This window comes from Mytilus edulis, chromosome 1, assembly GCF_963676685.1.
Source record: "Mytilus edulis chromosome 1, xbMytEdul2.2, whole genome shotgun sequence".
Lineage (NCBI taxonomy): Eukaryota > Metazoa > Mollusca > Bivalvia > Mytilida > Mytilidae > Mytilus > Mytilus edulis.
In genome coordinates this window covers 83,162,511-83,188,556 of record NC_092344.1, presented here as the reverse complement: position 1 = coordinate 83,188,556, position 26,046 = coordinate 83,162,511, and the positions used below count along the sequence as shown (strand labels likewise).

The window sequence follows — 26,046 nt, the reverse complement described above, 5'->3', positions numbered from 1 at the left end:
TTATTTAATATAGGCTATGTTACAAACATGAAAGTTATGATTTGTAAGGAGTCAATTTCAATCTATAACGGGGAATCTATTTTTTTCTTTCTAGATTTAACTTTGTATCAGCTACAGATTTCTGGAATTTTTAAACATTAACCATTGTTTAATAGTACATTTGTTCCCAAATTTCAGCTTTGGAGATTTATTTGGTGACTGCAGATTCACATGTATGCAACTTTATGCACAATCTTTTCTAGACCTTAGACTCTAGGATTTTAACCTTGCCATATAGATACATAAAGACAGCTTCCTATTGTTAAGGATGGAAGCAACCTGTAGATATTTTTATTGTGTCAAATAGATGCTGTCTTTTTGACATAGATCCCATATCTACTTTTATTCATATACGACACCGGTCTGTTGTATATGATGGTAGTTGACCTCTTGTTTTTTTTTTGTCAATTGGTTGCTATTTTATTGATATATAACTCACACCGCCTTTTATTCATATAAAATGCAAGTAAATTCCACACAAAAATTGAAAAGTTGCAACTGCCAAATCTTAATATGTTTATATAAACATTTGTGTGAATTTGTTTACCAATACTACTTGAAAGAACAAAGCATTCTGTGTTAACCATATCCCATACCTGCTTAATGTTGGACTTAAAGGTGGCCTACTTTCTGTTGGTGACAATTCTCTGACAGTGTTTGAGCGTTGCATTGGCGGATGTACTACCTGACGACTAGGCGATTCCCGTCTAGGTTTCTGTGAATGTGGATCATCATTGTCATTCATCTGTAACAGAAACTGAAGAATAACGTGGATTTTAGCATCCACTATAAAGAAAGCAAACAGAAGAACAAGCACACTACATGTAAACCATACAGCAGATGGAAGGATCAAAGTTTATCTACTTTTTTTCATTTCCTTAATTTGATTACAGCATAGTAATATAAACTCATTTTATATAATGGTTTTGTACATCTAATATTACACTATGCTGTGATCACATGGCTAAGGTTCTACTACATAACGGTAGTTAATTCCTGTATGTCAACTGTTAAATTAAACTAATAGCCATAGACTATACAATTAAGGTTTTTAATTGTTAACCAATCTGTGGAGATATTTTTGAATGAGCAAACTGGCTATCCATTTCAAAATGAAAAATAAACATTCTGCTGTATGGTTTTAAACACATGCTGTCAGTTAAATGGAAATAAACAGACAAAACATGCAAACAAATGTGCATTAGAAAATATTGTTTAAATAACTCATGCTTAATCAATCTATAACAACATGTGAACATTTTGAGACTTTTATGTTTGTTAGTTTTTAAGAGGGGGTAATATTCTCATAACTCATAGTCAGAGAGATAACAGATTCATAGCAGTGAAATAATCGAAGTCAGGTTGTGCAATTTTACTTCTATTTTGTCAGCAAAGTGAAAGTAAGATAATATGAAAATCCAATCATGCACTGTAATAACTGCATATAAATTAATTTATCCACATGGTTAGTGTCATAATATCTTAATCCTTATTCTATTACTTAAGTTTTCTATGATATATTGATTGATGTGGAGTAATTTACATTTTTTTCTTGAAAAATATTACATAATCTACTAGATAATTACAACTATTACTGGTATATAGATTTTAAAAATGAATCACTACTTTGAAGTATTTCATATTATAAAGGAATACATATGTACTTAGCATTCTATTTTAAATACTTACAAAGCTTTGGTTTCTGGACATACCAGATTTGTATTTTCCTGCAATTAAAATAGTTCAATTTAATATAATAATTTGGTTGTTTAATTCATGATATAAACAATTCAAAAATCATCATTTGTTTTTAAGTGAAGTTCTGTAAATTCAGAAATGTTTGTGTGCATTTATTATTGCGATTTTGTCATTTTAAGACTAAAGTGCGATTTTAATTTTTGCGATATTGAGTAAAATCCTATATAATTCATATAAAAAAAAATTAAATGTGAGTTTAAGTTATTGCGATTATAAGCCTGTTGCATTTTAATAAAAACATTGCAATAATTTCTGAATTTACTGTTCTTAGAACCACAAATTGAGTTGAAATTTGTGAAAAGAAAAAGAAAAATTACATTTGTCTACTACATGTATTTTGAAGCCTAAAATACAACTGCAATTTTTCCATTTCCTGTTTTGTATCCAAAAGCCTGTGAAGTTCACATTGGTCTATATGTATGATCAACAATAGTAACCCTATAATATTTTAAACTACAATATAATTCATAAAGAAATCGCTTTTTTGTCGATCTTGTATTGTGACTGTTGCTTTCTACTAGAGTTTTGGTGCAAAAAGCAAAAAAAGTGTAAAAAAAAACATAATTTAAAAGGTTTTACTACATGTATGAGAAGTGAATTGACAATTTTTCCTATGAACCTTGTTTGTTGAACTTGTCTTGCTAATTACTTTTGCAGTGCAAAAAAAGTGTCTCTAAATTTTCTTCATATTTGACTAATTTAAGGGAAATAACACTTGTTTAAATGAAAAGTGAACAGATAATTTCAGCTATCTTGTATTGCTGATCTTTTTTGCTGTCAACAGACTCTCTCTATTCTTTAATTTTTAACCAAAAGCCCAAAATTAGTAAAAAAAAAATATTCATTTATGGGCAAATACTCCAATAAGGAGTAATCCAACAATTTTGGTCAAAATGGATCGCTGGTAGGTCTACATATTCTCAACAATTCTGCTTTATGTCAGATTTTGTCATGTACATTGCTTTTCAAGATAATAGAAAATATTTGTATTTTGTCCATATGTATAATTTTCAGCCATGACCGCCTTGTTGGTTTGCAGTCAAAATCATCTCACAAATGTATAAAACACTATATCCTTTGGGTTTGGATATAATTGCCCAAGTTCAGAGGATAATATCAATAGATGATGCTGAAAACAGATGACATAATTGTAATAGCTCACACTGAGGTGCAAAAGGTGATATTTGTATAAGACAATGAAATAGCAACCTAATTTCACCAACATCCAAAAGACATCCAGTCGAAAACATAAGAGACATAAGATTGCTGCACCAATTCTTCTTAAAATAGGCATTCTTCGATCAAAGGTATTTCAAACATGTGACAATTAAAAGGAAATTAATATTTTTTGAACAGTTGCATTGGATCTAGTTTTTTAAGAAAAGTCCAACTGAGAGAACAGGAAATCTATTTAAATAAAGGTAATTAAGGAGTGCATAACTTCAATCAGAAAATGCATTTTCCTGTAATTAGAGGAAATGGCTCCAAACTATCAGTTATCAGAAGATCTTATCTGATTTTTCCATGCAGGATTGAATGTTTTTTTCGTATGTAATTAAACGAGGATTAGTCATTGCCTATGTGTGTGTGTGGTTATAAATCTTATTTAATTATCTGTTAAAGCATCTCCTCATCAACATGCAGATGGAAAGACTTTGTTTGGGGTTAAATTACAGTAAAGTCATGTAATTCAGTGGACAGATTTTCAAATATGAATTTTTATGATGATAAGAGTTTTCCTTAGTTTTAAGTAAAGAAGGTTTCACTGTAATTTGAGTCATAGGGTGATATGTACTTTTCAGCGTAGAAAATTATGTTATAAATGGAGCATATCCTATGCATGATGCAATATTGTTGACCTATTTCATAACTACAAATGTATAATTATAAAGAAATCGTATAACAATATAAATATAGTCATGAATTGTATTGTAACCATCTGATTTATGATGAAACGTCTAGTTTGTTTACATTGTGTAGGTTCCATCTTTTCAAGAAAAGCAGATCTGCATATTTGAAACAAAACATACAAGGGATAAATCTTCAGAAACATTTTGATGTCAAGATTCAAATATCATATTTGCTATTAAATTTTAGAGTCACTTGGAATTCATATGTTCCATTACTGATATAAAATGATTTTTTGGCAAAAAGCATTCACTGTAATCTTGATGCAACTTATGAAAAAATTGGTCTCATAATTGACTATTTGAAATGTTTACCAGGTGCCAGGTGATTCAGAATGAGGTCATGATTTGGGATGTTCCTTTCACAGTAGGATGTACCCAGATAAGATCGGCACTTTACAAAGCAGGTGTGAAAAGAACATAAAAAAGCTTTAAGATTCCCTATATGTTGCATGTTATTATCAAGTCTGAAATGCACAACTATTCTGACATAAAACCCTGTGATATCTCTGATCATTTAGAGGTATATTTATGATCATTAGTCTTCTGATTTAACATTACAAAGGTTCTTGGTTAACCAGGTGTATTATTGTATGATGTTACAAACAGAGTGACTACAAGGAAACTTTTAAATGAGGTCTTGATAACAGAGAGCTTCGAACAATTTTCAATATTTTAGCAAAATTGAAACTTAAGCACAAAACAAATAAACAGAAAGGTGATGTTTTGACCCAATAACTCCTCCAATGAGACTATGAACTACAGATTTAGTCCTTGACCATCACCGACACATTAAATACCTTAAATCAAACCGTTCAACATACACCAAAATTACATGTCGGAAATTTTTTTTCATAGCTTATTTTTTTTATTGGTGAATTAATTTCAAAAATACTTGAACTCCTTTCTCTTTTTTTCCCTTTTATATCAGAACTCTATGCCATTACATTCTCTGCATGAACAAATCAACTTAGGGTGAAGTCAGCTAACAGTAAACAGGATGCGAAAGTAAAACAAAATGAGTGTAATTTTTGAACTTGAAATCTATTGAAGCATGTCCTTTGCTTTTATTGGCTTATGTGAAAGACTAGAGAATTGCATGAAATGTGATGTGATACAACTTTTTAAATCTTCACATTGAAACAGCAGCAACCAAGGAACCCTTGTATAAGTTTATGTTGTGATAGTGACCATGAACTTTACTATGACCTTGACACTATGAGCTATATTGTGCATGGTGATGTTTTCTTTGAAATGATTAGATGTTTGTGATAAGTGGAAGTGAACTATTGCATTGCAAACTGTAATGTTAACAATGGAGTTGAAAATGAAAAATATATTTCTTGGGTCTTTATAAATGTTTCTAGCACCAGATGATCTACTGAGTATATGAATATATGTATATATAAATGCAGAAGTATGTTTGTATATGTAAGCAAAAATGGAAGAAAGAACAAAGATATAATATGAATATATAAAATGTTTATTAGAAAGACAGTAGAAAAACTAAATGAGAGATGACATACAAATACACAATATGATTCAAAGTTGTTCTTCAATTAATTGGTCCCTGTTCAGTAAAACTGTGATGAATAAAAATCATCAGTCATAAAAAAAATTACAATGATAAAACAATGAAACCTTATGATCTGATACTGTTGATTAAAACATGAAGCAGATTTCAAAAAACGAAAAACGATGAGCACTAAAATATCTAAGGTTCATTCAGGGATAAAAAATTTGTGAATAAAACACTTTTGATGAAAATTTGGTATGTAGCAAAAACATCAAGTGATTCTATGGTCTAAAACTTTGAATCATATCTAATAACAAGCATTGAAAATATCATGAAATGTTTTTAACTATCCATGATATTTATCAAACTTCACCACATGCAAAGAAACACATTCATACATACATACAGCCATTCATGCACACGCAAGCATTTAAACTAACAAGCAAACAAACATGCATAAACACACACAAACATTTAAGACAGGATGTGAAGTAAATACACAAGCAAGCATATAATAAGCAGATGCACAAGTACAAACAAGCAGACATACAAATAAAGCAAAGCAAGTGTTATTATGCATGATAATGATTGTCATGATGAAGAGTTATCTCCCATGAAGTTTTTCTGATTATCTTTCTTGGCACTATTGGAAGATTTTATCAATAAATTAGTATTAGCACATTATTCACAGTTCATAACAAAATTGCACAAATTGACTAGACTCTGCTTTCTGTTGATGGATGACTGGATTTCTGGAACTTGTAGTGATGCCATGATGCACGATGTGAAACAGTAATGTCATGAGGGTCTGCAACGGTAGCATTAAACAACACTGTAGAATCCAACATAGATGTATCAAACTGACGCTTAGCTACCATGTCGTGGAAAGACTTATTCAACTTACTTTTAACTGAATACCTGTCCCTGAAAGACTTATACAAACGACTAGTGAAAGATGACTTAACACGGCGACCGTCACGGATAGACATGTCGTCAAGGAAGGCGTCTGAGAAACACTTGTCAAGTTCACACTCGTCTAAACTCTTGTTAACACAGTACGTACCATCGAGTGGAAGGGTGGAGTCACCTCCCTTGCCGTCAGCTAACTTCTTCTCCATCTCTCTCAACTGAAATAAAAAGCATCTAATTAATGAAATAACACTTTATAAGTTACAAATAGTAATACAATATTTCTTTATGGTACATGTAATATAAATATCCAGAAAATGTGTTAGTTACTTTACTTTAATAGCTTTACACTTTTGAAAGATGCAGATTGGGAGAATTTTATGTTTTTATATTACATTAAAGAATTGTTTTCTTTAACAAAATAATAACTAAAAGGCATGCTGTATGATTCTTTGAATTAAAATTATTTAATAAGAGCACTTCATTTGAATGGTTGCCTTGGTTTGAACTTTGGTGGATAGTTATCTCATTGGCAGTCGTACCACATCTTCTTATTTTTATAGTTATCTCATTGGCAATTATACCACATCTTCTTATTTTTATATAGTGACATATTAACTACTAAAACCTACCTTTTTCTCTGCTCTGTGGAATGAATGACGTCTCTGTTTACGAACATACTTGCTGACAGACTTGTCTAGTGAGAGACGGTTTGCTGCCTGGGTGATCTGTTTCTGTAACTCATACTCAAGCTCTAGCTTGGACAAGGACTCAGCCTAAAATAGTAAGTTACACATTAGCATAAAGGTCAAAACAAAAGTAACAAACAGATATTATAACAATATACTTTTTAGCTTCTAATTCTCAATTGACTTATCACATCAATAAATAAAATAAACCTTATTAAATATATCAAAAACATGCAGGAATTTATTGACTTTTTACAGATTATATACATTTTGTACAAAAGATGTTTACAAACAATAAGATAATCATTTACTTATAAATATGAGTTGTGCACATTGTTGAAGGCTGTAGTTTTGTTGCTTACATCTGTCTCTTAAGGATAATTGTCTCATTGTCAATCATAACATTTTCATATTTTTTCATGGTAGTTCTGTACAACAGATTATTTAAGTATTGTTTCAAATAGCTATTGAATAATTATAAAGCAAGGTCTCTTGTGAAAGTTGTCTCATTGGCAATCATACCACATATTTTTATTAAATGTATTACACACTAAATACAGGTATAAGACTTTTAATTTATTGTAAGTATAATCACCAATACATACCTGGTCATCTTGTACTTTTGATGCTAGTGAGAATGCGGTACCGACACGGCGTCTGATGGCAGGAGCCTGTTCCCCTGTGGCAAGGGGATATTCTCTCGGTAACCTGCCTGTCAATTCCTAAAAAAATAAACAAAACATTAGTAAGATTGTAAAATATATAATAGTTTCATAAATATAGAATACTTTTAAACCCATTTTTCAATTAAAACAATTACAATGGTATAATCGGTAATTCAAGAGGTATGTTTTTTAACTGAGGAGAGGAGATTATTAACAGACTTTTGACTATATTCAAATCAAAGGACCAGCACTTACATGTAAGCTGTAATCATCAACTCTGAACATTAACTTTAACCTTGCAGCATTTACAAATAAAACATTTCAGTGTTGCTTATTGTTGAAGATTTCAGTATAATATTATAATTAATAATACATAAAGTATATAATGGTAATTTTTTATTTTCATTATTTTACAAGATTGCTCTACTTGAATAAGTATAATTTTTAAGTACCTCGTCATGTTCAAACTAAATCATTTGGTCTCTTTTAAAGAGTTGTCTCGTTGGCAATCATAACACATCTTCTTATTTCTATATATAATTCTTAATTAGTAACTTACCCCTTCTTGCATACATAGCACTTTGAGTTCTTCTGTCTTCTTGCGTAGCTTTTCGTCTAAAGCTTCTTTTCTGGCTTTAAGTGCTTCAAACATCTCTCTTTGTGCTTTGATGGCGTCTAGTTGGTCTAGATTTACTGAAAAAGGAAAGAAATATTTAGTAACAAAGTTTAACCTAAATTTCTCATTCTGTCATTAGAGCTGTGATTATTGCAAAAATGAGTTACTGTAAAGTTTTACCTGTCAAGATGAAATTTGACATAACATAATCAGGCAAAAATTCTACAAATTTCTCAATATGTCAACAGTTGTTTACTCTATAGTTTGTGGTTATTAAGTGCATTCTTTTTATAATTAAGATTAATCAGTCATAAATTAAATGTTTCACCTAAAAAATTACAACACATTTTATATATATGCATAAAAAAAACAAAAAGAGTCAAAGATAAAAATATTTGAAAACTGTTTTAATTCATATTAAATTATTCAAAACTTTAAATAATTAAAATAAACAATTTGCAATATTATATCAAGATCTGTTTTTAACTTACAACTTCTAAACCAATGGTTACAATACTTTCTCCCCATCCAGAATTTATAACAACAAAGTGATGTAGAAGTGAGTAATGTCTCGTTCTAATCTGGTAAGAAAATTTAATTTCCTCACTCTAAATTAAGATTCTCTATAGTGATAAAGATCTCTAACCAACCAAAAAGTAGTAAGAAACAGTTGCCTCTAACATGTAGTAATCTTATCAGTTAAACCAGATATCAATTAAATCATATGATGATACTATGATTAGTTGTTTACATCAAAGGACCTGGATAATCCATATGTCTTATGAACTTATAATAATTTAGTCTAGACAAGTTTTATAATTATGCCTTTGGAATATTCATGTACAGTTTTTTTTGTTAATCCTGTTTTCAGTAAGTTTCTAAATTGATCAAACAAGCTGTGATATTTTGATAAGACTGCTTTGGGGTCAAAAGACAAAGTGTTAAAGTTAGAACATTATTAACTGGATTAACAAGATGGACTGATATCAATGTTATTTACTTTGATATGGAATATATATACTATATTAAAAACATGTGCTATTTAAATCTATTTATAGGGTAAAAAATAAATAAACAAAATCAGAGGTATTAACATTTGTCAGTACAGGATAGACTTAATATACAAAAATATATGTAATTGAATTAACAAATGTCAATAAAACGATAAATTTTACATATGATGTGGTAATTGTCATTTTGTGGCATTACATCAATAAAACTCTCTTATGATGATATTTAATAAGTTAACAAATATTTTTCAATCTATATTCTTATACTTCCCATGATAGTTTTCAGTTGCAATGTTTTGCTTATATTCAAAATGCATATATGCAAAAGATACATAGTTTAAATGTCTATGATAAAAACATAAAATTTAATAAAGTTAACTTTCTAACAAAGATTTGTCGATTGTTGAGAAAAATATGAGACTTTCCCTTAATTTTAAGCATTTATTCTTATGTTATTTACTAGTTGTCAGTTGCAATAATTGACTTCAATTTAAAAAAAAATAATTCTAAGAATCTAATTCACCTAAAAATTTTCAAAGAAACTGTCCTGCCTAAACATGTTGGTCTTTTCACTTATTAATATTCTTATTACATGTATTAGCAGTTTAAAATAATACATAATTAGCTCAAAAAACATTGCCCAACTATTATACAATAAACTCATTATAAACTAAAGAATAATATAAGAACTTACTGGTATAATTACTGTTAAACATAACTGAAGTATCAAAGATGGTAGAATCCAATGTAATATCCATGTTAAATGAACTAGGCAAGCTCATTCTCAAAGTCGTAATCACTTCAAACTAACTCAATAAACTAAAACTTTCTACTATAACTCAAAATGTCACTATGAATTGGCACCAAGTACTTTCACCTTTTTGTCCAGTACTTAATTATTTTGAGTTACTCAAAATTAACAAAAGCTTTTGCTTTCATCTCATTATGGCCCCATGCACAAACATAAGCTATTGACAATTTCTCAAAATGTTTCTAACTGTCCTAAACAAACAAATGTATATATTCTACAGAGATACCAAGCTGACTGATCGAACTTCCATACAAATCACCTGTTTATATTGAATACCTATAAAAACAATTGTCACCTCTGATGACCTTAATGAGGTGTGTTGACCTCATTAGCATATTTGTTGCAGGTGAGGTAATGAGTTTAATTAAGTAGTTAATTGACCACTGATTGGTTTACAAAAGTTCCCTAATGACCTGAGGACAAAACTTTTGTAATCCCATAATTATTACAAATTACTTGTCTTTTGTGTTAAAAGATTTTTTATAATATATTGAGGATTTTTTACTTTAATGATTGTGGGTCTTTTGTTTAGGGTGTAAGGTGGAAAGATTACTACATAATCAATGTTGTTAACTCAAGTGAAATTTACACTTTTACTTGATAAATTGAATGATATAATTTTTAAAATGTTCTATTATGCTTGAAAATCAATTTATTACATAATCTAAAAAAGACATTATTGAATACTCAATTTCACTAATAATTCTATAAAATATCATATGTCCATAAATAGCAGTGGTCCTATTAATGATAAATATATTTTTTTAATTTAATTATATTCATCAAAAATTACTTTACTTTTTTTTATATGTAAAATTGTTATGTATATTTATGTCCCTGACTGATCAACTTTAAAGTTTTTCCTCACTTATAACCATCCTGAATATGCCTAAAATAATTGACAATGAATGTCTAACTAGCAGCATTCAATCAGTTTCACCTAAGTACTATGAAAGATATCTAAATGCATACTAGCACATAGAACAATTTTGTTAAAAAAAAAATATATGCATCTTTTTTTCAATATTACTATTGCCTCAAATTGTCAATTGAAATGTTTAATGCCTAATTTTTAAAAAGAGTTTCTCTTTTTCTTCCCTATTTGTAGTGTATCCTGTTATATTCAGAAACAATAGAAAATGGTGTAGATGGATAAATGTAACCATTATGTCCAGTTGAAAATATTTCAATCATTTTTTAGGGGTGACTGGAACAGAAGCACATAATCTACTTATAAAAAGGGGACCCTATAATTTTATGGAGATGGCAAACACTCATACTGAACATTACAAAATCATAATCTAAAAGATGCAGATAAAAACAACACCAACAACTTCAATAATATATGTTCAAGATATTCCCTAACAAAAAAATATTGAGCAGCAAAGAAATTAGTGATACTAGTTACTAATTACTAAATGATTAATGTTTTTATATCAACTATCAGTGTCCATCATTTCACATTAAACTGAGACCTTATCATTAAAAATATTTTATACTTATATGAGCAGAAACAATAACTATACAAAATCTATATTACATTTATAATGAAATTTGCTCATCATATTTGGTGACAAAGACAGAAATGTCATAATGTGGCAATGTCTTTATGAAAACATGCATTTAACAAACATGTGTCTATATAGAATGCCTAATAGTTTTAATATTATAATGCTGCACAGCATCATGTATGAATGTGTGAATTAATGTAATCAGCTAAAAATCTGTGTGTTATGTCGTAAGTAAATCAAACATCGATTTTATATTAAAATCCAAACATGCAGTAGGCAATGTTTTATAAATTTTTGCAAAACTGTAAGATGAAAGTATTTGAAAAACCACTATTGACAATGACAAACTACATGTCGACTAATTTAGGGTGGCAAAATAATTTGAATTTTACAATTCTTTTACAGAGAGAAAGACACAATAAATCCTCCTCAACGTTTCCCACAATAAATAATGTTACAGCTTTTGGTTCTACAGGACTGATACTAGAAGCCTATACGTCTCATTTTCTACATTTAACAATGACTTTGATGAAGTACACATAACAGGAACTGGTGTGTAAAGATTACTGAGTAGAACCTTTGTTATACTTTGACAACAATCTAACAGGATTCAGAATCTGTTTATGCATCTTAAGGAACATGTCCTTATTGAATTTTTTGGAAACCCATCAAGCAATATCCCTTATTAAGGTGTACCAACTTCTAACTGGCTATCCTCTTAAAGAGACATTTACAGACCTTCTATTTTGGCTCCTTAAAGCATTAAATCCTTTACATTTTCAACCAGGTGCTCCACAGGGCGCAGCTTTATACGACCCCAGTGGTTGAACCCTGAACAGTTGGGGCAACTTGGTCACAATATTCAAGCTAGATTCTGTCTGAATTTGGATTGTGATCAAATTTTTGACATAATATAGGTTTTTGTCACAAAATTAATGTGGTCAAAGATCTAACAAATCTATTGCACAATACTGTGCAATTGAAGATTTCTTCTTGAACTTTTTGAATTTGAAAAATTTTGAAAATAAAGGAAGCCCTTCAAAAAATGGTAAACAAAAAATTCCCCCCCTAACTTTTTAAACCCCCCTTAGAGAAATAACCCTTAAACCTTGTAGTACAATTTCAGAGAGATCCATACACTTAAACACAAGTTATTGTCATGATTTGTTTGGAAACTAGAAACATGCTTCTTTTTGGCCCCTAATTCCTACATATTTTGGGCAATTAACCCAAAACTTAATCCCAGCCTCCCCTTTTGTTATATGGTACATTGTGGTACAATTTCAGAGAGATCCATACAATTACACATAAGTTTTTGTCTTGAAACTAGAAAACTGTTTGTTTTGACCCCTTTTTGGTCCTTAATTCCTAAACTTTGTCCCCATAACCCCTAAAATGAATTCAAACCTTCTACTTGTGGTTTTAAACATTGTGGTATGATTTCAGAGCAATTGAAATACTTCTACACAAGTTATTATCCTGAAACTAGAAAAATGCTTGTTTTGGGCCCCTTTTGGGCCCTTAATTCCTAATCGGTTGGGACCATCATCCCCAAAATCAATCACAACCTTCCTTTTGTGGTATTGAACCTTCTGAAAAAAATTCATGAAGATCTATTCACTTAAACTAAAGTTATTATCCGGAAACCAATGCGTTTTCGGACGACGACGACGACATCATACCAATATACGATCCCAAAAAATTTTTGGGGTCGTATAAAAATTTATATAAATTTCGGTCTTTTGATTAATAGGCCTATGCCTTATTCTTCCTCATAAAATATCATTTCATTTGTAATTTTCCCATAAGAAACATAAGCCGGCATATTCCATTTTATTCAGTATAAAATTCATTTATTCTTTTTAATATTCCTGTTCATGTATGTCTACATAATGAATATACTATTCCATATAATGCACCTTTATTATAAGGATTCTAATTTTAGGACTATATGAATTTTATACTTGTGAATAGAAGGTAACATGAACGATACTGTATCAAGGTTAATAATTTTTGACTACGGTAATAATGTTCACATAGTTTACTTAATAAGTTTCATAGTCTCATAAAGACAGTAGCTAAATCTAATGATTGTCTCTTACATCCTAATTGGTAAAATGATTTTAAGTGCACTTAGTGTATTGTCCATTTTGCCATAGGCATTGACTAAAAAACAACTTAGATTTATTTCCAACTAAACATTTCAAATGAAAATAAGTAGTTTAAATCCCTCTTTCTTAAAAGCAAATGACACAAATTAAAAAATATCTTTTTCAAACAAGAAATAACACCCCATTTACACAAGTTTCTTTAAAACCTGTTTGAACAAGTGAAACTGCGAGCTACTGCTCACTGATGATACCCCCGCCGCAAGTGGATAATATTAATAGTGTAAAAATATGCAAGTGTTCGGTAAACAGGAAGTTGTCGAGTGATGAATCTGAAAACGCATCACACGGCATAGCTGACTTATATAAATCCTGAAACCAAATTTCAGAAATCCTTGTATTGTAGTTCCTGAGAAAAATGTGACGAAAATTTTCAACTTGGCTATCATGTGTAAAATCATACAAGTGTTCGGTAAACAGGAAGTTGTCGAGTGATGAATCTGAAAACGCATCACACGGTATAGCTGACTTATATAAATCCTGAAACCAAATTTCAGAAATCCTTGTATTGTAGTTCCTGAGAAAAATGTGACGAAAATTTTCAACTTGGCTATAATGTGTAAAATCAGACAAGTGTTCGGTAAACAGGAAGTTGTCAAGTGATGAATCTGAAAACGCATCACACGGTATGGCTGACATATATAAATGTTGATACCAAATTACAGAAAGGGTGGATGTGTAGTTCCTGAGAAAAATGTGACGAAAGTTTCATGGGACGGACTGACTGACGGACGGACTGACGGACTGATGGACGGACTGACGGACGGACTGACGGACAGACAGAGGTAAAACAGTATACCCCCCCTTTTTTAAAGCGGGGGTATAATAATGACTTTTTAAAAGGATATTTACACTTCCTAGAATTATCAATGCTATCTTAAATGCTACAAATGTTGTTAAGTGTTAATTCAATTCCACCTTTATCATTGCTGGTTTGTTTAAGGTGATACTTTTTATCAATAATTGTAAGAGTATTCAAATTTATTTTTTACTGTTGACATCAAATTAGGTAATGTTAAAATATCTTTTGTTATTTTCAAATAATAACCCATCTGCATTTTGAAAAAAAAAATCAATTAAAATCATGTTTATTTCCCACTGTTATTATAGAAAAGTTTTTATTCTTAAAGAGATCCTATTGAAAAACTATTTAAAAGACTTAAAATTGCTGAGTATTTTGAAAAAAAAAGACTTGTTATGGCAATCTATTTTTGAAATTTTCCATAGAGCTTTCTTAAAAAGATTACATTTACATCTGAACTCAAGTGGAAGACTTCCAAATATTCCAGGAATGAATAAAAAAAAAATTAGTCACAAATATTGAAATAAAAAACCAACTTACTATCGAATCTTGATCCTGACAAGTTTGGAAGAGATGATGAACTGGCACTGCGACTGATATCAGAAAATGAACCGGGTAAAGATGATGAACTTTTGTTACTACAAGTTAAATCTGCAGCGATTTCACTGGAACTTCTAACTGTGTGTAAACTACTCTGTAATATAAAATAAAATAAAATATTACAACTGAATTATCTCCCTTACTATGTTATTTGTCTTAATCAGAAGTATAGAAAGGTTTAAAATATCAATTGAAACAATGATTAAAATATATAAAATATTAAATCTAAATGAATACAGAAAAAAAGAGTGAAACTGCGAGCTACTGCTCACTGATGATACCCCCGTCGCAAGTGGATAATATTAATAGTGTAAAAATATGCAAGTGTTCGGTACACAGGAAGTTGTCAAGTGATGAATCTGAAAACGCATCACACGGTATAGCTGACTTATATAAACCCTGAAACCAAATTTCAGAAATCCTTGTATTGTAGTTCCTGAGAAAAATGTGACGAAAATTTTCAACTTGGCTATCAGGTGTAAAAATGATACAAGTGTTCAGTAAACAGGAAGTTGTCAAGTGATGAATCTGAAATTGCATCACACAGTATAGCTGACTTATATCAAGCCTGAAACCAAATTTCAGAAATCCTGGTAGTGTAGTTACTGAGAAAAATGTGACGAAAAATATTCACGGGACGGACGGACTGACTGACTGATGGACTGACGGAAGGACAGACAGAGGTAAAACAGTATACCCCCCTTTTTTTCAAAGCGGGGGTATAAAAATGTATACCTTCATTCAATAGAATGTTTTTAAAATGTTGGGTTTTTTTAAAAAACTATCACATCTAGAATACAATTATGACCACAGTTCCAGAACTAGTTTAAAGTCCTACAGTATGAAACACTTGAGTTTGCTATTGACATCTGCAGCTGATATCAAAGTTCAACTACAATTCCCAAAAATCAAAAGAATGAATGTCAACATATCCTCATCTCATTCTGATAGGGACGTAGTAAGTTTACCTTGCTGTGTTTTCTGTCTAAGTAAAACTGATGTTGAGCTACGGCCATGGACCAGATACATTTTGTGAGCTGAGAAGTACAACCAAACCAAGCATGGACTGCAACGTTTCCAGGACCGAAAGTTCTACGGCTTACAGATACTCTGAAAAAAATATCAATTATAATAAACAATGGTTGCTTTATATAAAATTGATATTTCTATTATAATATACTTAAAGTATTTAAATTAAGTTCAAAGACAACAAATAAATGTCTATTTCTTTTTATTTCAATTAAACATTAGGCTTTATGCAATTGTTTCAGATCCAGTCAGCAATTTTAAGAAAATAAATAAGTAAATCTTTGGTGATTTTATTCTGATTTAATATAGAATTATAAACCAGAATTCAACTTTCAAACGTATTTCAATTAAACTAGTTATGCACTTAATCTGTCAAACATTTTATTTTGTTTTACAATATTCCAAATATTCATGCATGTTAATGTTGGTCTGATTATATTGTTTCTTTTAGTTTCACCTCTCTAATTCCAGCTATTTTAGTATTATACAATCTATAAAGGGGGCTTTTTTTTTTATTAAGAAGGAGGAATTTCAATACTGAAAATTGTAAAATTAGTCCAATTGGATTTAAACAACCATTGAAAATTGAAAAAAAAAATTATAAATATATATAATAGAGACAGCAAGAAAAAAAAAAACATTAATAAAATAATAATTTCAAGATTTATGACTACCAGTGTACATTGTTTCACATGCACTATAATTTCTTTCTCCTTACCCTTAAGATATATAAAGCACTGTATAAACATAAGTATACAATATATAAAGCTGATTCTGATTACAGTCAAACACTTGAGAAGCTGTGTTCTACACACATGTGATGGCCATTAAGTCATTTTGTTGCATTTAAAAATCCTTATTATATATGTTCTTAAGTATAATTTGACAATGAGAGATCACATGTATGTGCTTAGTTATAATTAATTGTGAGGATTATGAGTGCCAAAAAGAAATAAAATTGAGAATGGAATTATACATAGAATTTTTTATGTCCACTGGATCAACATAGCTGGAAGATCTCCATCGGTTATAATACCTGAAAATGTTGTCAACAAAAGTTACAAGCTTTAATAACATATCAATAAAGTAGACATATAAAGATACTGGGACTGATATACTGCAGCCAACAAAAAGCTTCAAGCAAAACAGCATACCCAAACATAAATGATGAGAATGGCTAAATAATGAGGGCAACTAATGAAAAACCATGCAGGATAACAAAAATAAAACATGCCTAGAGTTATTTCCCCTGAAATACAAAAAAATATTGTTTTTAACTAGATTTCTAGTTTCTATAAAATAAATTCATTTAGAATGAAAAGCATGATCTGATAGCACAAGGCAAATTGACTGATACAAGCAGTCACTGCATATCTATCTACTACACATTTGATCTTAGATTTGAGGCTATTGTGAATACTAAGCAGCTGTGACGGTACAGGGATAAATATCCAGTATCACATGAACAAAGCTATGGTTTACCAGTCAATATATACAAATAGATGAGAATGAAAGCTTAAGACTATGACAACAGAGACCTAAGATTGAATAAGTTTACTGATGACAGGATTATTACTTACTGTGTACTCGGGTCTACAATGGCATCAGAGAGTTCGTCCCCTTCGTCAACAGGTTCTCTGATCGCGTCCTCGTACAAGTTGTAACTGCTTAATGTTTGTATGACACTACAACACCAACAACCATGCGTTACACAGTCATCTTTAACTTAGTCTTTTCAAAATTCAAATTTCAAATTTATGAATTCTAACATTTACTTTCATGAACTTGAAACCTGTTTATCATGACTATAAATTAGAAAGCAACATTAAATTTTTGTAGACATTAATATAATTCATTTCATAAACGTTTAAAAAAAAATCTGTCTAAAAGCCTAATAAATTGTAACTTTGGCTTATTTACCAATATAGCAATTATAAACAAATAAAACACATGTCCTTAATACAAATTATCTAAAAATGAAAGTTTGATTTGAAAAGACTAATTCATCAATACTGGATATGTGTTAAAATGGTGTGTATCATGTTAAAAGAAGCTACAGAGTTTATGAAAATACAAAGATCTCTAAATAACTTGTATTAAAATCTATCTGACACCAAGTTAAAATGATAAGTTTTTAAGATGTTTGTAACAAATGCAATAAAATGATTTTTGTTTCATAAAGATAATAATAAGAGACAAATTAATTCTTTGTCAACAGTTTTCATTTATTACCATTATTATTAAAAAATAATTTCCTCACAAAATTCTACTTTTGTTGCATATTCAGTATATTCGGCATCTGAACTTGTGCTAAGAATGTATTCATAAACAGTTTGTAATATAAGAGGAAAATAGATCAGTTATTAGCAAAAGCTTCAATGCATTGTAAAAGTTTTTTTAATAAACAGACTGGCAATGTAACACATAGAATACTGGCAAGGCAAAAAAGCAATGTCATTTAAAGGGGAAGGCAACCAAATGCCAAGAAAAATGCTTTCAAAGGTTCAAAGCAGAAAATAGCAAGCACTCAGCAGAGTGGAACATGTTTCTTTTAAACAAAAGGAAACAATATGTGGCTTTCAGCTAATTGTAGCTCTGTTATATAAGCAATGGGGACAAATGCTAGATTTAATGTAAGTTCAGAATGAGCTAGAAAAAAATATACATAGAAATTTTGCTTCCTTTATATGAATAAATTCATGACAAATCTTTACCTAATGAAAAGTCATTCAACATGCTTCTTGAAAATAAAATTTACGACAGATGTGTATAATGATGCAAAAGAAAATATAAAACTAAATCAAACTAAACGTGAACTGAGAGAAATGGCTAGTTATTAGAAAAGAAAATACTAATATTATGAGATGAATCTTACCGTTTAGGGTCATGAACCTCTATTGAGAATTTCTTGTCTCTATAGTATAAATTTTCCAGTAATTTCCATGTGAAAATCTGAAAAGACACAATATAAAACTCATAAATGTGTTAAATCAAAGAGCTTGGTAAGTCTAAAGTAATAAATGGCATTATGTCAGAATTTTTCAAAACACTCCACCCATATTGTTAATAACAGAGATATTCTATACTTTGCATATGATGTTTTAAAGGGACTTAACTCAAGAATGGTAAAAGCGATGCAACCCAAATTTAATCTTCATCTGTATTGTGGTGTAATGTTTCATAGCATTTGGTTTAGGCAAACTTTAGTTAGAGAATGGAAACTAATTTTGAGATGTGCCGATGGAAGAATGGACAAGGCTTACACTTTTAAATGCTCCCTACGCTGTGGCAGGGGCATAAAAATCATGCCCAGAGGGACCATACTAAAGTTTCAACATCACCTGATAATTTTTGATATATTACTTACTTTATGATATAATTTCTATGGACTTTCTAACATTAAATACATCATAATATCTTACTAGTTACTGAGTAAGTAGGGTGTTAAATGAACACAGGATGATCTGGAATGGTCACGTTTGTTTATCATGTCAAGTAGGTTGGTGAGGATGTTAAATGTCCTACACTTCAACTTAATGCTTTAAGTCAGAGTAGTTAATGACTGTTAGTACTTGTTAATCATGTCGGTCAATTGGCAAGGATGTTAAAGGTCCTACACTACAAATAAATGCTCCATGTCAGATGGTACTTAATTACTAGTAGTACTTAGTGGGGCCTACAGAGCAACTACGTTGAAGATGATATAAAGAAAATCTAAAACTAAATCTGAAGATTAAATTACCTTTCTGGGTTCTTTTTTATCTGATTTATCATAAACAGCTATTCCTTTATAACTTAGTCCTAACCACCATGGAATGTCTTTTTTGTCCTAAAATGAAAAAAAGTTATGGTAATCAATAAATCCACTTTGCTTTTCTTGGTATTTGTCTTTTTAACCTTTTTTCCCCAATCATAGATTTAGCTTATAAATGGTTACCATTTTTTTTTTTTATGGTTTTAACTATTTTCTCTTTAAATTTCACCAATTTTCATTAAGTATGACGAATGACAATGTTTGTTTTTGCAGGAAAAAAACATTTTTAATGATCATATAGCGATAGAAAATTCTTCTACAAGTTTTAAATGCATTTTCATTCAAACTCTGCATTAAAATCAAGACGTCTTTATATTTTTTTTGAAACAATGCAACTCATAATAGATTTGTTCTCCTTTTTACCAATTCTTCTACAATTTTTTCCCATAATCTTAAACTGACTGATAGTAAGAACCTTACCTTTACTTCATAATAGTGTATACCGTATGTAGGCAAACTCTCAACTATGGACATATAACTGTAAAACAAAAGGAAACTCAGTTCAGACCACTGTCTACTGCAACACTTCTACAACCTCTTGAAAAAGCTTAATTAATTTATAATTATTGAAAACCATCTCAAATTATTTGATCATTATATGCAAATAATGATTTTTTGACAACATACAGTATAGGCAAGCTGTCTATAAACATCCTAAAGAAATTGTGGGAAAATAGCTAAGGTTTCTTTTAACATGTTTTTTTTTTATCATATTGTCCTCGTTCAAAATATTGGCATACCATGCCATATTTCTATATACCTGTACACATATTTACATCTGTGTGTGTCATTTACTGTGAAGGTTTGTGAGTGTGTACATTTCTCTTATTTGTGCATTGAATTTTATATGATATTGAGTTTAAATTTACATGGGTGTTACGTGAACTTAAGTAACCATGAGGATCAGAATGGTCAGCATTATAAGATGGTCAACTGACTATGCAATATGGGCTCTGCTCATTGTTAAAGGTCATAAAGTGACTTATAGTTGTTCATTCCTTATGTCATTTGGTCTCTTGTGGAAATTGTCTCATTGGCAACCATAGCACATCTTCTTAAAGTTCTTATATTTATATCATAAGGTGTTCAGAATTGTGATACCACAATGTCAGGAGGAATGGTCATCAATAACAACTAATAACTTCAAGGGGTAGAAAGTTTTACAATTTAAAAATAAAACCCAACTTATTCATTTACCAATTTTATAATTTACACCAAGTCTATCAACTAAATTACATTCGGTAATACTAAATTTGTGGTTGTTACAGCTATTTTCCTAATGCATGTCGTTTTAAGGTTTGGTTAGCTTGCTTGCTTTGTTTGCATCCAATAATATTATACAAGCTGAAGCCCCATCTATCTTTTGATTGCAATTGTAAACTTAACTACAATGTTTGAGCAAACAGTCATACAAGCATAGCAAGCAAAACAACCAAACCTTTAAACTACATGCATTAGGAAAATAGCTGTAACAATATTGCATTATCTCCCCTGGTATAATCATACTTACTTGACAATAGCCAATCCTTTTGATATTCCTAATAACTTCTGATAATGTCCTATAACTTTGTCTTCACTAAAAATAGAAATCAAAGAGTATTTAAAATTCTGAAACAATCCATTCTTTGTTTGAATGATAACACTTATCATATCTGAATATGTTAATTAAAATGGGATACTAAAAGAAATAAATAAAAATAAAAATATACTTGAACTGAAGTATTTCTTATTTTGTATTTCTGACTTTTTCACCCCAAACTTTATGTATCTACAAGATACACTTAAAACATAACTGCAGCAAATGCCTCATTGAAAACTCATCATTTTTTAACATTATGCCTGCTAAGTACTTTAATTTGCATGACCCGGAAAACTGGGAGCAGAATGCACCTAAAAACCAAAGAACTTGCGTAAAAAATAAGAACTTCTAGAAAAAATCAATTGTCCATACAAAAAAGAGAAACTCTTTGAGTTCATCCTTCAAATGTCTGCTAAATAATAGCATTAAATGTCTTCTAACTATCTGTAACAAGTGAAGTGGAAGGCACTGTTAAGTCTTGTCTGCCTCATTAAAATCATGCTAAAATAATACAATGCTGAAAGCTTTAGGAAATGGGTTTTCATTATAACAGCAATGCAATTGTATAACTGCTTGAGGCTGACATTTATCATTTCTGTAACTCTCATCAACATGTGCACTATCATAATGGATTAAGAGATAATCTCTCAGAAGGACAAAGGATTATTAATGTATTATCACTAAGCTATCATTTGCAGACTGCTGACACAATATTTTTTATAATCTCAAGGGAGAAAATCAAACTCTAATTTTATTTACAAAAACAATAGCTGTACTCCAAGGAATTTGTACCACTCTGTATAATATTAAACATAAAACTAAACTGTTTATAAAAGCTATCATATGCACGTTAAAAGAAATGTTATTGTTATCAAACTTTGGAAAGCAACTGACCTGTTTTCAACCAAGAAATTAAAGTCTAAATATTTCCAATGTTTTCTTTATATAAGTCTGAATACATATAAATGATGTAGAACGTCCAATGTCAAAAGCTACATCCACTTATGAATTATTAACTGAACTCAATATACATCAAGTTCAGCTAAACACTGGACCTCAATGACTGCCTTTGTTACTTTAACTCTTTGCCAGCAGCCTTTCAGTTTTATATATCAAGTACCAGCCTTTTGGTTGTAGTATTATTTATGCTTCTCTTTGATTTTTACAATTAATGATGTTTTTTCATGAAAAGAAAACACTTAGTACAAAGAAGACATAAGTTTGTTTTGTGGTTAGACAGCTGTTATAAACATTAACAGACACTGTTTGTATAAATGACAACCTGAGCAGAAAATCTTGTTTCTTTTTATATCATTTGGAATTCAACAAGTGCAATAATGCAATGAGAATGCGTTTATAGCATACCATTATAAGGTCTAACAAATAACCAAAAACCTTACCATTTTAAACAACATTTTTAAAATAGAAACTATATTTTCAGATAGACTTACAATGCAAAAGCTGTAAACAGTCAGCATGTTGACAACTTTACATCAAAAACACAATTCAACTGAAGAAATGTTGAAAATACCTGTAGCTTACCAAATGCTGGAGAAATAACTGCTGAACTTAAACTAATGTTAAGGAAAGAGATGTGCACTGCACTTTAAACATTAAATACAATTTGACTGTCAACTGAAAGGAACAAGCTACATTACACTGACCTCAAAAATACAAAACAAGAAACATAGTTGTAGACTACTTAGATGTTTGACAATGTAGAAATCAAATGTGGACTACCAAGAAGTTGACAATGTGACAATAAAACATAACCAATCAGAATAACTGTCCTTATAACAACTAAAGGAAGGAGAGAAATGTGAGCAAAGTCTGTGAGGCACAAGAATAACTTGGTTAGTATGAATCAAGATTGTTTGGAAATTATATTTGATATGACAACAGTAGGAATTGATTCAAGATGTGAAATTTGGCAGTCAGTCTTTTCCTATCATTGACCAAACATTTAAAGAGGAAGAAATATTTGAGACTTGATGATCATACAAGCTTCCTTAATATTTCTTTCAAGATATCTTCAACACACAATCTAAATGACATTTGATCTTACTGAGATACCTATCACCCATACTTCACAAATTATACACAGATTTACTTGTGAAGACAGCTGCATATAAACCAGATCAAGTTAAATCTACATTCCAAGTCAACTGATGCAGTTTTAATACACTTAATCAATTTACAAGTCAATTAATCTTATCAAAATTAATTGCATACTATTTATTAAAACATTGTTATCTTGAACAAAACTTATTTTAATCAGATATTTCAATAGGTTTGACATGGTTTTGATATTTCAATCCCATCATCTTTATATTAGAAGCAATATGATAGACCTCAAAGAAAATTCTAAGTGCCACAACTTCATGTTCTTAAACTGTTTTTCTCAGGGAATGAAGTTTTTTTTTCCTGAAGATATCTATTCCCTTGGAGAGAATATTGCATACGTGTATACTGTAAGATTCAATCACAAAACTTTTTACATTTCAAAAGCAGTAAGAACATAAGAACCAAAAATGTTCTGATAAATATGCAGTATGTTTAATTTCTCACAGCGATAGGACAACAAAATTATCAGTTGAAATTCTGATTCTATCTTATCTTTATTGACAAATGACTTTATGCTAAGACTGCACCCTAAATATTCCAAGTTATCAAGAGTAAAACATTGCTGACATCTCAGTTACTTCTATTCAATCTCAAATTAATCTGTTTTTATGGTATACCACAGGGTTTCAATATCACAGATCAAAACAACGATAGAAACTGTGTACCCTACAAGATTTCTGAGTATGAAAATACAGCTGTCTGAAGTCAATGAGACTTTTGATTAAAACTTTCTGGATTGAAAATTATAGAGCAATCATTTGGTTAACCACAAAAACTTGTGCAATAGTTACTAACTATTCTCTTACCGTACTGTTAGACCCCCTTTCGATGTTGCAGTAAGGAAGTAATAGTCCTTTATCTCAGAAACCTTTTACAATAAAAAATTGACAGCACTTGTAAATATGTCAATAAAATACAATATCCATATATATTCTGGTAACTTTTAGATAATCAATATTCACGAAGAAGGACTTGCAAATAATTGTCATAGTCTGGACTTGATGTGGCATTTATCCCAGGTCATCAGGTTGTTATAGAGATGCTACACCTGATCAGACACAGTTCAAACAACTTATTCCTAGTATATCACCAGCATCTATAAATCCTCTCTGTATCAGAATAATTGGTGAAATAAAGGACCTGAGCTTCTTAACAGACAAAACATATAACATTACATTTCCTGTTTGTAGTAGATAATCTTAGTTTATCCAATAATGGACAGTAAATATTACCACTGACCAGACTTGTGATGTAATCATAAGTAATATCAATGTTTTCTTTTGGATGTCTTATCTAATCATTAAAGGATTAGTTCTCATAAGAGAAGGGTCAAGGTAAACTAAACAAGAGGCTCTCAAGAGCCTGAATCGCTCACCTTAATTCTTTTGGTTAAATCTCTCATCAATGATTATTTTGGCTTTTCAATTTATTTAAATGTTTTTTGGATCGTCGTATTTTCTTCAAAAGCCAAAAAAAATAATCATTTTCTCCTATGTTCTATTTTAGCCATAGGAGCTATGTTTCTTGACATACAAGGAAATAAAATATAAAATTTATACTAGATACTCTGAAACTCATTTAGCCTAAGTTTGGCTGAAATTGATACAGCAGTTTCAAAGGAGAAGATTTTTTAAAGTAAGTCAACATGATGAACAAATTGCGAAAAAAGTCTTTAAAGGGCAATAACTCCTTAAGGGGTCAATTGACAATTTTGGTCAAATAGACTTAATTGAAGATCTTACTTTGCTGAACATTATTGCTGTTTACAGTTTATTTCTATCTATAATTATATTCAAGATAATAAACAAAAACAGCAAAATTTCCTTAAAATTATCAATTCAGGGGCAGCAACCCAACAACAGGTTGTCTGATTAATCTGAAAATTTCAGGGCAGATAGAAATTGACCTGATAAACAATATTACCCAACGTCAGATTTGCTCTAAATGCTTTGGTTTTTGAGTTATAAGCCAAAAACTGCATTTGACCCCTATGTTCTATTTTTAGCAATGGCGACCATGTTTGTTGATAGATCATAACTTCGGATACAATTTACAAACTAGATACCCTAAGGAACATTCAATTAAAGTTTGGAAGTATTTGGCCCAGTAGTTTCAGAGGAGAAGATTTTTGTAAAAGATTACTAAGATTTACGAAAAATGGTTAAAAATTGACTATAAAGGGTAATAACTCCTAAAGGGGTCAACTGACCATTTCCGTCATGTTGACTTATTTGTAAATTTTACTTTGCTGAACGTTATTCCTATTTACAGTTTATCTCTATCTATAATAATATTCAAGATAATAACCAAAAACAGCAAAATTTCCTTAAAATTACCAATTCAGGGGCAGCAACCCAACAACGGGTTGTCTGATTCATCTGAAAATTTCAGGGCAGATAGATCTTGACCTGATAAACAATATTACCCCATGTCAGATTTGCTCTAAATGCTTTGGTTTTTGAGTTATAAGCCAAAAACTGCATTTGACCCCTATGTTCT

General features: G+C 30.3%; 1 protein-coding gene across 27 annotated transcripts in view; it reads right to left on the bottom strand.

Moving 5' to 3' along the window:
- LOC139492277 (FERM domain-containing protein 4A-like) overlaps window positions 1–26,046 on the bottom strand; it is a 75,916-nt gene that overhangs the window by 8,735 nt on the left and 41,135 nt on the right. For 6 of the 27 annotated variants that reach the window (XR_011656819.1, XR_011656806.1, XR_011656816.1 and 3 more), the window contains exons 8-20: window positions 21,355–21,420; window positions 20,265–20,322; window positions 19,773–19,859; window positions 18,906–18,982; window positions 17,611–17,715; window positions 15,970–16,111; window positions 14,942–15,095; window positions 8,043–8,176; window positions 7,424–7,540; window positions 6,762–6,905; window positions 6,284–6,347; window positions 1,729–1,766; window positions 636–796 (exon numbers count right to left, since the gene is read on the bottom strand). Coding sequence is in view for 16 of the 27 variants with exons in the window: in XM_071280557.1 (XP_071136658.1) it covers window positions 636–796; window positions 1,729–1,766; window positions 6,284–6,347; window positions 6,762–6,905; window positions 7,424–7,540; window positions 8,043–8,176; window positions 14,942–15,095; window positions 15,970–16,111; window positions 17,611–17,715; window positions 18,906–18,982; window positions 19,773–19,859; window positions 20,265–20,322; window positions 21,355–21,420 (1,347 nt within the window). In the remaining 11 variants the exon portion in view is untranslated. Of the gene's footprint in view, window positions 1–635; window positions 797–1,728; window positions 1,767–6,283; window positions 6,348–6,761; window positions 6,906–7,423; window positions 7,541–8,042; window positions 8,177–14,941; window positions 15,096–15,969; window positions 16,112–17,006; window positions 17,067–17,610; window positions 17,716–18,905; window positions 18,983–19,772; window positions 19,860–20,264; window positions 20,323–21,354; window positions 21,421–26,046 lie in introns of all 27 variants that reach the window. The other 21 variants (XR_011656822.1, XR_011656808.1, XR_011656818.1 and 18 more) reach the window with 5 other exon arrangements.